At 37.4% G+C, this 13,810-nt stretch overlaps 1 protein-coding gene across 1 annotated transcript in view; it reads left to right on the top strand.

Moving 5' to 3' along the window:
* Nucleotides 1–13,810, top strand: part of LOC150083272 (sodium channel protein para-like) — a 1,345,866-nt gene that overhangs the window by 890,135 nt on the left and 441,921 nt on the right. Inside the window, exon 19 of the mRNA XM_090377950.1 lies at nt 2,043–2,204. Coding sequence (XP_090234076.1) covers nt 2,043–2,204 — 162 coding nt within the window. The remainder of the gene's footprint in view (nt 1–2,042; nt 2,205–13,810) is intronic.

Genomic DNA, 13,810 nt, shown 5'->3' with positions numbered 1-13,810 from the left:
TGGTTTGCTACTGGATCCAGCAGCAAGAGCTAAGGGGGTATTATCTGAAATTGAAGAAGATATATGACTTGTGACTGTTCCAATATTTAATGATTATGTTTGCATGTTGTTTTTTTTATTTTGCATTGTAAACCTCCTACCCTTTACTATACAGAGGAATTTACTTTATGTATTGTCATGTCTTATTTTTTAGGCAATAAAGGATATATATATATAAATATAGATATTAAATGCAATGCAACAAGGCATCATAGGTTTAAGAGTATAAATAATCTATATGATGACAGATAAAATGATGCCCTTTTACACTACAAATGTAGTGTTTTGCCTTTAAGAGTGATCTATGGTGTATTCACACCAATACTATATATATATATATATATATATATATATATCATGATCCACATGCCTGCATTATGTGTTCTCCCCTCATATTTATCACCATTTGACTTTAACCTCATAAATTTCATATCCATTAATTTTATTAAATTTTTTCTGTATTCACCATTTCTTAATTTTTTTTATTTCACAGCATGTGTTTTGCATTAGAAACAGACTCTACTTTGTTGTCTTTTTTTTTTTTTTTTTTTTTTTGTAATTCTGGTCATTGACTCTTGATAACAACACCAGGATTATGCAGCAATATATTTATCAAGGGTTAACCATCAATATATTTCATGTCAGAAACAGAGGCTCTACTTCTTGCTATCTTTCCTGTAATTTTGGTGGTTGACCCTTGATGAAGACACTGAAATCATAAGTTTTTCAGCATTAAGTACTTTTTATTTTTCCTATATTTTTCTGTGTTTTCCATAGTTCCAATTCCCTTTTGGTAGCTCATTTTCTATTAAAAAAAAAGTACTCCATTCTTAAAGCCTGCTATGTATGCTTATAGTGTAAACTGGTTTTATGCAAAAGATTTTAAAAAATATCTTCTTACAAAAGTCCAGTCCTAATTCCCCCTCCTACTGAAAGCATGAGAGAACAATTAAAAGAATGTACCCATACCCATGAACAACATATTATAACTATAAATATCTCTTATCTGCAAAAAAAAAGACTGAACTATATGAGGTGAGCAAAACGTCATTTCTACCATACTGCCCATTACAATATTAAACTAATCAAATTTGAATTAAACGGCATTATGCCTTTCTTAAACAACTTTAGTGTACCTAATTTTGATTTCTAATATCATCTGTTCAAGTGTAATGGCAATATTAAATTAATAATTACAATATTAAACTAATCAAATTTGAATTAGAAGGCATTATGCTTTTCTTAAACAACTGTAGTGTACTTAATTTTGATTTCTAATATCATCTGTTCAAGCGTAATGGCTTGTGTACCTTTTGTATTTTTAAACTTAATCATCCTGTGTTTTTCAATAATAAACAATCAATTCATTTAAAACTCTTCTTCCTTAAGAAGGGTTTCTAGGTGATTACCAAAGAATGATCACTATATATTTATTTCAGAATAAATTACAGCAGTTTAAGAAAAGAAAAAAAAAAAAAAAAAAAAAAAGCAAGCCTACAACAGTGGCTTATGTAAACTGTCCAAACTTGCAAGTTGGATGGTTTTATTCACAGACAAGCCTTTTTCTCTTACGGGTTTTAATAAATAAATTAATCCGAGCATACTGAGAAGTCTTCCATTTCTTATTCTTGTCATTTTTACAAACATTTTACAATGCCAAATTAGACTGTAGAATTCACATGGAGCAAAAATTGCACAAAGGCTCTAGGAAGAACCATTGCCTAGTCACATGGATTTAGGGGGGAGAGTTAAAACCTGAGAATGATCACTGCCCATTGCTATAGACTAATCAACTGACAACTCTACAAGCTTTTATCAGAAATTTCTGTGCACTGAAATATATCATTGCTTAGGTACAGATCCTGTGGAGTAGAAAAGGACCTTATATAATTATTTTGATATTGTATACATACTATAATTACTTCCTTCTTTAAGTTATGTTAATTTTAACAGTGCTTTAAAATACATCAACTATCATATTAATTTTTATTACTGGAAAATAGGTCTTGAATCTCTTCCTTGCCTTATTGCTGTCATCTTTTGGAGCCTCCAATCTCTCACAACCATCACCTGATAGTGCAGATACAAAAAAACTGCAAGAAGCTATTGATCGTTTCACGAGAGCTGGAAACTGGGTGAAATCACACATTTTGCAAATATTAAAGGTATGAAGGACATGTACAATCTTATATATATTATTATTAATATCAAAAGTTTTCTATAATTCGATTTCTAAAAACTAATTATAGAAAGCTTAATGTTTTAATAAATTTAAAATGTGTACTTTCGTGATAGTTCAGTTTGTTTACAAAAAAGTAGCTTATATTTTCTTTATAAAAAGTCAATTCCTCCAATTTTCTTATTTTTCAGCAGCAAGATTATTTGAATATTTATTAGGTGCATGATTTATACTAGAGTGTCTAGACATCCTGTTTTTGAATGAAGTATACCATTGTCCTAATAAAGATGAAGTGGGATGCTAAATAGTCTAATTTTTTCCAAGTAATTTTATTTGGAAGTTAAATGAAAATTTTATGTTACCCAATGCATTTTGTAAATGATACGTTTTAAATTTTATTAGAATTATTTAAATTTTATTTAAAGTATTTAGAGGAAAACAACAATATTAAAATAATGTTTACCAATTCACCATCTGTTCCCAATAGACACACAACAGCAACATATATCAAAGCATAGACTCATCTGATAGACATTGTACATTTCTAAAATAAGTTATGTTCTTTGATTTGCATGCATATGATGTAGTCTCATGTGTTATTGCATTTTCAACATGTGTCCAATTTTTATTTTTGTTTAAAATCTGGTCAATCTAAGTAATACTCAGTATGATTTACTCTCCAGCTTGTATTGCTTATACATAATATCTACCTAACTATATCTTTATATGCGAGACACATGGTGCCATCCACATAAACAATGCTGAATTTGAATAAAGGAATTACAATGTATGCAAGAAGGACACATCGATCTTTGATCTTAGCCAAAAGGCTGAGTAGTGATTTCAAAAAAGACACAGGAGAGGAGGGAAGAAAGAGTTATGCTCTTTTTTTTTTTTTTTTTTGTGTGTGTGAACCCCAAACACGAGAGGTATTAGAACCTATAGTACTTAGTACCGTGCTTGGGTTGGAGACTGAGAAGACGAAAGAAGATATTTGTTGACATTGGACTTGAACTTCTGTAGATTGTAATTTTCAGGAAATACGTATGAAGGAAGGTTGTTCCAGAAAACGGCAGTTGAATGAATAAATGAGGAAGATGAAAAGTTGGTTCTGTGGGTTTGAAGTTGGACAGTAAAGGGATGTTGGCTGGTAGCGGCACGTGTTCGGACTGTTTTGAAAGAGAGAGCGGGAATTATAGAAGCTAATTCAGAAGAACAGTGCCCATGGAAGTATCTGTAGAAGAGGCATGCAGCAGAAACAGTGCATCTATGAGACAGCAAATGGAGAGACTCTGTTAGAGATGAATCATTAATTAACCTAACTGCCCTCTTCTGAATGGAATCAAGAAGCCTGAGAGAGGTTTTGGGAGCACCACCCCAGATGTGGGAACAATATTCCATGGCAGGGCGGATTTGCGATTTATACAGAGTGAGCAGCTGTTTGGAAGAAAAGTAACGCCGAGAGCGAAAGAGAAAACAAAGTTTTTTAGATGCAGAGGAAGCAATATTTGTAATGTGCTTGTGCCAAGAGAGATTAGAAGTGAGGGTAATCCCCAAAAGAGATATATCCTTTTGCCTCGAAATTGGAGTGTCACTAAAGATAAGCATAGGAGCAGAAGAATCCTTTTTGCAAGATATAAGACAAGACTGAGTTTTAGAAGGGTTGAAATCAACTAAGTTGTCTTTGCCCCACTGGAGAATTACCTGAAGATCGGCATTTAAGGAATTGGTAGCAGATTTTTGAGAAGTTGAAGCTGATTGAACAGGACAAGGTTTCTCAAAATGGAAAGTTGAATGCAATGTGCTATCATCGGCAAAACTATGGATAGGATTTCCAGTCAATGGAAGAAGGTCATTGATATACAAGAGGAAAAGAGTGGGGGAAAGAACTGAACCTTGGGGAACACCGGCATTAGTGGAGAAGTTAGAAGACAGAGAGCCATCAACCATCACCCTCAGTGAGCGATCAGAGAGAAAACTGGATAACCAATTACTAAAAACAGTTGGCAAACCATAAGATGGAAGCTTGTTTAGAAGACCTTTATGCCAAACACGATCAAAAGCCTTTGAGATGTCAAGAGCAACTACTTGTGTTTCACCGAACCTTTCCATTGAATTAGTCCATAAATGGGTAACATAAGCCAGAATATCACCAGTGGATCGACACTGACGGAATCCATACTGGTGATCGTTGATCAGACGGAAGGTTTCTAGGTAGTTTAAGAGTTGGGGGTTAATTGATTTCTCCATTACTTTAGAAAGGGTAGAAGTAATTGCAATGGGACGATAATTGGATGGGAGGGATTTGTCACCCTTTTAGGAACTGGCTGGATATGAGCAAATTTCCAAGCAGAAGGAAAAACACCTTTAGAATAACAAAGTGAAAAAGGCGGCAAAGAATAGGAGTAAGTTCAGGAGCACAGGTTTTGAGAACAAGTGGAGAAATACCATCAGGACCTGGAGCTTTCTTAGCATCGAGATTCATCAAAATCCTTCTGATATCCTTTTGACGGAAGACCACAGGAGGCATTGAATGCAGTGTGTTGGGAATGGTGGGAGGTGTTTTACCAAGATCATTAATACATGAGCTGGAAGAAAAATGGGATGCTAGCAGGTCAGCTTTATCCTTGGCTGAAGTGACAACAGAACCATCTGGTTTGGACAGAGGTGGGAGCAGAGATGGGCAAAAGTTGCGGCCAATAGCTTTGGCAAGAGACCAGAATGCTCGGCTACCATTAGGGCAAGAAGCAAGTTTTCTACTCTTAGCCTGTTCAAACTCTAGTTTGGACTGATTAATAACTGCTTTACAATTGTTGCGAGTTTTGGTGTAGACAGAAAATGACACTGAAGAATTAGAAACAAGCCAATTACAATATGCAACATTCTTCTCTTGAACAGCCTTAGCACATTTATTGGAAAACCAAGGTTTAGATAAAGTACGAGATTTTAAAGTGGAGTGTGGGATAAAGGATTCCATTCCTGCAAGAATAATTTCACTGACACGATCTGAGCAAACGTTGACATCAGAAGTTTTCAAACAGTAATCCGACCAAGGAAAAGAAGAAAAGAAGTCTCGCAGGTCATCCCATTTTGCATTCTTGTAATGCCAAACAACACGAGGTTGGGAATAGCCATGAGATAAAGGTTCCATTGGAGAAGAGACAATCACCAAGTTGTGATCTGAAGTGCTTAAAGGAGCTCTCACTTCGACCGTGTACTTAGAAGGGTTGGTTGTGAGAAAAAGATCAAGCGTATTGGCTGTATGATTAGGATTGTCCGGTATTCTTGTAGGTAAATGAACAATCTGTGCTAGGTCATTAGTAATTGCAAAAGCCTCAGCATCTCGACCTGCTGGGTCGGTGTGACTAGAAAACGGAAGCCAGCTGGGGTTGTGAACATTAAAATCACCAAGGAAAATTACCTCACTGTTAGGAGAGTTGGACTGGAGAAAGTCAAGTTGCAACGAGAGGAAGTCAAAGAGCTCCAAGTGATTAGTCGAGTTGGGAGAACGGTAGAGACAACAGATGAATTTGACACAATGAGGTAGAGAGATTTTAAGCCAGAGAAGATCAAAGAGAGGAGATTCCAAATTGCCAAGTCTCTGACAGGGAACATCAGAACGAACATATGCACAAGTACCACCTTTGAGGCGAAAGGAATCATACAGCGAATAATTTGGGCATCTGAGATGAGCAGTAGTTGAATCAACCGATAACTGAGATTCTGTCAGAAAAAGTACATGAGGTTTGCCAGACTGCAAGTGGAAATGGACATCGTTGAGATTAGAATTGAGACCACGTATATTTGTGAAATGAATTAGGAAGTCCTTGGGAGGTTTAGATCTTTTCGCAGATAAGCTTGCTCTATTTGTTTGACAATTCATGGTGTATTCAATAGTAAGAAAAAGTGGGTGGGACATGCTGTATGAAGTAATGAAATTTTTGGATATGGCATACATGTGGTAAGAATATACCCAGATCCTTGACGTAACGTGGCCTCGACAATGCTCCCCGCATACACACTACTCGGATACACACTACTCTTTTAGTTAAGAAGCATATTGTTTGTTTGTAGGCTTTACAGTGCAAGGGCAGCAAGACCATAATATGCCTTAGAAGCATATTAAATCTAGGTTGGCGCATTCAGTTCACATGGGTGGCCAGTGCAATGTTGATTCAGTTTGGCATGACATAAGCAGTGGGAAAACAAAAATTACAGTAGGATGTAATATAGGCCAAATGACTATGATGGGTACATCAAACAACCATACGGAGTAACAAAGTGGGCCAGTAAATCAGAATGTCTTAAAATGGGATTTTAACTTTCCAGATATTGGCTGGATCTTGTGAGTTGGTAATTCAGACACTAGAAAGAATATTATGGATATATTTAATGACTGTCTTCTACAGCAGATTTAGAGAGACAACAAAACAAAGTAATACTCTTTTGTCTGACTTTTGAAGAATCAAAAGTCAGACAAAGAAGAAATCAATCATTTTGAAGTTTGAAGAATCAATCATTTCTGATTGATTCTTCAAACTTCTGAATGATTCTTCAAGAAAAATCATTTCTGAATGATTCTTCATGCATTAAGAATCTGTAGGTAAAAGACACTGGGTGGCTGTGATTACGGTGTACTCATGTGGGATTTACTTAAAGACATTACTGTTAAGGGTAAAAGGAAGGGCTTTTCTTTCATAAGGTGGCCACAATGGTCTCATGCAATTTATGAAATTTGTACAGTGAGAAAAACTCATAATGTTACCAAGAGCAAATTCTAAATGGGAACCACTCAGGGAAATAATTGTAAATGCTACTTGGCTTTTCATACCAGCTAAAAAATACTGTTCAAGGCTTAAACCTAAATGAATGTCAGATGAAGTAATGAGACTCGTGGAACAGAAAAATACGTGGTATGCATATAAATTATGAGGATATTATTATTATTAGCTATATGGTGCAAGGAAGCCTGAGGCTTATGCTGCACCTGCCAAAAAAAAAAAAAAAAAAATCCAGAGTTACTCTGAGAGAGAGAGAGAGAGAGAGAGAGTCAGAAGTAGAAGGGAATCACCAAGAAAAAGAAGAATGATGATATCCAGCTCAGGACCCTGGATGTACCAAGCCAAGCCCATACTCACCAGATGCGAGCTACAGACGCTTATAATAGATGTAAACTAGTCTTCAATCAAGTCGCAAAGGTGGTTGGTTAGGCAGGCTAAGGCAGATTATGAAGAGTCTTTGGCAAAGTCTTCTTTGTTTATGGACTAGAATAAAGGGGATGAATCATATTGGTCCATTTGATATCAATGGTTTAACTGTTGATGATCCTTCTCAGGTTGCAGAAAAACTAAACAGGTAGTTTGCATCTACATTCACATTTGAGGAATTCTTTAGGGAAAGGGATGCCAGAAGCTTTTCAAACTGTATCAGGAAGAAATAATTTTGTGATAAATGTGAAGAAAGTGGAATAGAAATTATTGCAGCTAAACATAAAAGAGCATTGAATGGATCCCACCCACATGGGGTGGGTAAGCAAAGCAAGCAAGTAAGCAAACCCTTAGCCATAATCACCATCCTTTGGTTATGTGAAGGTTCCTATGGACTGGAGATGTGAAAATGTATCCACAATTTGTAAAGGGGAATAAAAGAGTGATATGAGCAATTACAGATCTATTAGTTTAACTTCTCTTTCAGGAAAAATAATAGAGGCAGAGAAGAAGTAAAGCAATAATGCAGGACCATCTGCAGTCACAACAGCATGGATTTGTTAAAGAGCAATCTTGTCTTGCCCATCTGATTGATAATATGATGCAGCCAGTGGCAGACTGGGTCTAAAAATATTGGTTGCCAGGAGACAAAGGGGGCCCATCCACAACTGTTATATTTTCAAGCTGCTAAAAGGTCATTAATATTTTTAACATATTGTCTAATGTTATTGCAAGGGGGCCCACTTGCCTTCGGACAAGCTGACACCCTGGAGAGACAGCTTCTACAGGGATGGCATACACTTAAATAGAAAGGGTGCAAGAATGTTTGCTGATGCTATCGAGGCAGTGTTAGGCGGGTCGGAAAACTGCTAGATTGGGGGGATACAAGCACTAATAGATTAACAGTAGCCACTGGCAGAGGTGAAAGTGATTCTTGCACTGCTTCTATTGGAATGAGCCGCAGCCTGGAAAATAAGATGCAGGATATTTCAGAGACTGCTGGGAATCATTGGGGTACAAGTAAACACATGGGTTGTGTTAGGGTAGCTAAGAAAAAGAACAGGTGCATGTATACTTGCGTGTACACCAATGCTAGGAGTTTAGTAAATAAATTTGATGAATTTGAGGTATTGCTCAAAACATCAAAGGCAGATATTGTGGGGATTTCAGAGACGTGGTGTCACACAGATATAAGGAATGCAGAACTGGAATTTGGGGAGTACAATGTCTACAGAAAGGATAGACAGGATAGGAAGGGAGGAGGGGTTATGCTATTAGTTAAAAAACACATAAAATCCAAGGAAGTGAAGCCAGTCGACATCGCTGGACAGTGCAGTGTCGAGTCAGTTTGGTGTGACATAAGCATTGGGAGATCAAAATTGAGAGTAGGAGTGTGCTATAGGCCTAATGACTCTGATGAGTGTAATAAGAAACTGTTCGGAGAAATAGAGTGGGCCAGTAAATCAGAGAGTCTTATAATGGGAGATTTTAATTTCCCAGATATTGACTGGAATTTGGGGGCTGGTCACTCACACACTAGCAGGGCTTTTGTGGATTTATTGGATGATTGTTTTCTACATCAGCATGTTCGGGAGGCAACTAGAGGGAGTAATACTCTTGATTTGATTATCAGTAGTGATTCTTCATGCATTAAGAATCTGCAGATAAATGAACCACTAGGTGGCAGTGATCACAGTGTGCTGAAGTGGGAGTTACTCAAAGAGGTAACTACCATTAGGGGTAAAGGGAAGGGGTATTGCTTTCGTAAAGGCGACTACAATGGACTGAGACAGTATTTAAATTCTATACAGTGGGATCAACTGATGATATTGCCAACAGCAAATTCAAAATGGGAAGCATTCAAAGAACTTATCTTGGAAGCTACTAGGCTTTACATACCAACTAAGAAATATTGTTCAAGGTTTAGGCCTAAATGGATGTCAGATGAACTAATGAGGCATATGGCAGAGAAGAAAAATGCATGGGATACATACAAATTAACACGTGACACAGATGCCTATGATAGATACAAGTTGATCTGCAACCAAGTTACAAAGGAGGTTAGGCAGGCGAAGGCAGATTACGAGAGATCCTTGGCAAGGGATGCGAAGAAAAACAGCAAAGAGTTCTTTACTTATGTAAACTCTAGAAGGAAGGGGATGAATCAGATTGGTCCACTTGAGATCGATGGGTCAACTGTTGATGACCCTGCTCAGGTAGCTAACAAACTAAATGAATATTTTGCATCGATATTCACACATGAGGAGTTATTCAGCGAGGGGAATGCCAGAGGTGTATTCAACTCTAGCAGTAAGCTAGAGAATCTTGTAATAACTGAGAGCAAAGTGGAGGAGAAATTGTTGAAGATAAACACAAGAAAGGCACCTGGGGTGGATGGGATCTATCCAGTTATATTAAAGGAGGCAGCAAAGGAAGTAAGCAAACCCTTAGCCATAATTATGAGAGCTTCCTTGGACTCAGGGGAGGTACCCACGGACTGGAGATGTGCAAATGTGACCCCAATTCACAAAGGGGGATCAAAGGCTGACACAAGTAATTATAGACCTGTGAGTTTAACTTCTGTTCCCGGAAAATTAATGGAGGCACTGGTTAAAGAAGCACTGCAGGATCATCTAGACAAGACTTCAGTTATAGCTAGGACACAGCATGGTTTTCTTAAGGGGAAGTCTTGCCTGACCAATTTGATTGGATAATATGATGCAGTCACAAAAGAACTGGATGCAGGGAATAACTTTGATATTATATACTTGGATCTTAGAAAGGCTTTTGATACTGTTGCACATGGAAGACTGCTGCACAAATTGGAGCAGTGTGGCATTGGAGGCAAATTGCTGCTATGGATAAAGGGGTGGTTGAGGGGGAGAAGACAGAGAGTGGTAATCAACGGACACTGCTCATCGTGGACTAATGTTATTAGTGGAGTCCCTCAGGGTTCAGTATTGGGTCCTTTATTGTTTTCTGTATTTATAAATGATATTGATGATGGTATATCAGGCTTAATGTCCAAGTTTGCAGACGATACGAAGGTTGGCAGGGTTGTCAAGGACACTACTGACACTATGCTACTGCAACAGGATTTGGAAAGGTTGAGCAGATGGGCTTCGAGGTGGCAAATGAAGTTTAACATTCACAAATGTAAAGTACTACATATGGGAAACAGCAACCCCAGAGCAATGTATCAACTCTGTGGTACTACACTGACAGTGGTAGAGAATGAAAGGGACCTGGGGGTGGTTGTGCAGGCAGATATGAAGTTCTCTGAGCAGTGCAGACGGGCTGCAAGAGTAGCTCATGGTGTGTTGTCAATGATATATAGGAATTTTTCTAGCAGGGATAAGGAGGTGATTATTCCCTTGTATAAAGCAATGGTCAGGCCACACCTAGAGTACTGTATACAGGCCTGGAGGCCTCATTTCAAGAAGGATGTAGAGCTGCTGGAACGAGTACAGAGAAGGGCAACTAGATTGGTGAATGGGACAAAGGGGTGCTCTTACGAAGAAAGGCTTAAGTTTTGCGAATTACAGTGTCTGGAAACTAGGCACCAGCGAGGTGATCTGATAGAGGTGTACAAAGCCTTGAATGGTTTGAGCATGCTCAATGCTGATGGGATTCTTCCTCTTGCTCAGAATAATCACCTGAGAGGGCATAAATTCAAATTGAGGAAAGACAGATGTAGGATAGATGTGCGGAAATTTGCCTTTAGCCAGCGGGTGGTTGGTAGGTGGAACAGACTTCCATCCCTTGTCGTGGAAGTTGATAGCCTAAATAAGTTTAAGGCTCAGCTGGACAGGTATTTCGAACGAACAGAGGGATGAAGTGGAAGTGGTTATTTTTATTTATGTTACTTTTTTTTTTTTTTTTTGGCTGATGCTGCATAAGCTTGCTTTCTTGCATCAAATGCCTCTACTAATGCTAATGCTAATGCTGAACAATCCACCACTGGATGCAGCAATAAAGGATCTGTATAAAAAAATAATTTTGATATCATATACTTAAATTTCAGAAATCTTTTGATACTGTTGCACATAAAAGACTACTGTACAGATTGGAGCATTATGGCATTAAGGGCAAGTCACGGCAATGGATAAAGGGATGGTTGAGTGGGAGAAGACAAAGAGTGGTTATTAATGGACATTGCTCTTCATGGAATAATGTTATTAGTAGGTCCCCCAGGATTCAGTGCTGGGCCCATTGTTGTTTTCTTTCATTGATATATCAGACAATGTATAAATTTGCAGATGATACAAAGGTTGGCAGGGTGGCTAATGACAGTAATCTAAGTATGTTACTAGTGTTTAAAATGGGGGGATCATAGCTCACTTTTATAAATGCAAAAAATGATCTCTGGAAAAACTTCCCTTTTCTCTTAAAAAAATTTTTTCAAGCACGAAAGGTATTAAAACCTATAATATGTAGTGCCATGCATTGTTTGAAGGTCGAGAAAATAAAAGAAGATATTTGTTGATGTTAGACTTGAATTTCTGTAGATTTTAATTTTCAGGAAACACATATGAAGGGAGATTGCTCCAAAAACAGCAGATGAAGGAATAAATGTGGAAGAAGAAAAGTTGGTTCTGAGAGTTTGAAGTTGAACAGTAAAAGAATGCTAACTGGTTGCTGTATATATTTGGACTGCTTTGGAAGCGAGAGAAGGAAATATAAAAGCCAATTTGGAAGAACAGTACCCATGGAAATATCTATAGAAAAGGCATGCAACAGAAACAGTGTCTATGAGACAGAGTAGAGAGACTTTGTTAGAGATGGGTCATTAATTAACCTAAATGCCATGTATTGAATGAAATCGAGAACCAGAAGAGAGAGGTTTTCAGGACACTACTCCAGATGTGAGAACAATATTCCACGGTAGGGCAGATTTGTGATTTGTACAAAGTGAACAGCTGTTTGGATGAAAAGTAATACTCAGAGAGAAAGAAAAAACCTAGTTTTTTAGATGCAGCGGAAGCAACATCCATGATGTCCTTGTGCCAAGAGATATTAGAAGTCAGGGGGTAAATCCGTAATAGAGATGTGATCTTGCCTAGAAATCAGTGTCATCAAAGATAAGCATAAGAGTAGAAGAATTGTTTTTGTGAAATATAAACAGTACTCAGTTTTATAAGGATTGAAATCAGCAGGAGATCAGCATTTAAGGAATTGGTAGTGGATAACTGAGAAGTTGAATTGCTTGTGCAGAGCAAGGTTTCTCAAACTGGAAGGTAGAATGCAATGTGCAATCATCAGCAAAACTATGGATAGGATTTTCAGTCAACGGAAGAAGGTCATTAATATACAAGAAGAAAAGAGTGAGAGAAAGAACTGAACCTAGGGGAACACTTGCATTAGTGAGTGGAAAAGTTAGAAGACTGGGAACCATCTACAATCACCTGCAGTGAGCAGTCAGAGAGAAAACTGGATACCCAATTACAAAACACAGTTGGCAAACCATAAGATGGAAACTTATTTAGAAGACCTTTATGCCAAACGTGACCAAAAGCCTTTGAAACGTCAAGAGCGACTGCTTGAGTATCAATAAACATTTCCATTTAATTTGTACATAGATGAGTAACATAAGCCAGAATATCACCAGTGGATCGACACTGACAGAATCCATACTGGCATTCGTTGATCAGATGGAAGGTCTATAGATAGTTTTAAGAGTTAGTGGTTAATTGATTTTTCCATTACTTTAGAAAGAGTAGATGTAAGTGCAATGGAACACAGGTTTTGAGAATTAGTGGAGAAATACCATCAAGACCCAGCACTTTCTTGGAATCAATACTATACAAAATCCTGACATCCTTTTGAGGAAAACCACAGGATGCATTGAATGGAGTGTACTTGGAATGGTAGTAGGTGATTTACTAAGATCATCAATACACGAGTTAGAAGAAAAGTAGGATGCTAGCAGTTCAGATTTATCTTTAGCTGAAGTGGCAATAGAACCATCCATTTTTGACAGAGGTGCAAATAGAGATGAGCAAAATGTTTCTGCCAGTAGCTTTGTTAAGAGACCAAAATGATCAACTATCATTTGGACAAGAAGCAAGTTTTCTATTCTTGGCCTGTTCAAAATCTAATTTGGACTGATCAATAACTGCTTTACAATTGTTGCAAGTTTTGGTTTAGGCAGAAAATGAAGCTGAAGATCTGCGTACAAGCCAATTGTGATATGCAAAATTCTTATCTTGAACAGCCTTTGTACATTTATTGGAAAACCAAGGTTTACTAAAGGATGAGATTTAAATATGGAGTGTGGAATAAAGGATTTCATCCTTCCTTACAAGAATTATTTCACTGACATGAACTCATCAAACACAAGAACATCAAAAGATTAGAAACAGTAATCCAACCAAGCAAAAAAAAG

This window comes from Mastigoproctus giganteus, chromosome 7 (assembly GCF_048544385.1).
Source record: "Mastigoproctus giganteus isolate SK-2022 chromosome 7, ASM4854438v1, whole genome shotgun sequence".
NCBI classification, from domain to species: Eukaryota; Metazoa; Arthropoda; class Arachnida; order Uropygi; family Thelyphonidae; genus Mastigoproctus; species Mastigoproctus giganteus.
Note: the sequence above shows the minus strand (reverse complement) of the source record. Positions and strands in the feature narration are given on the sequence as shown.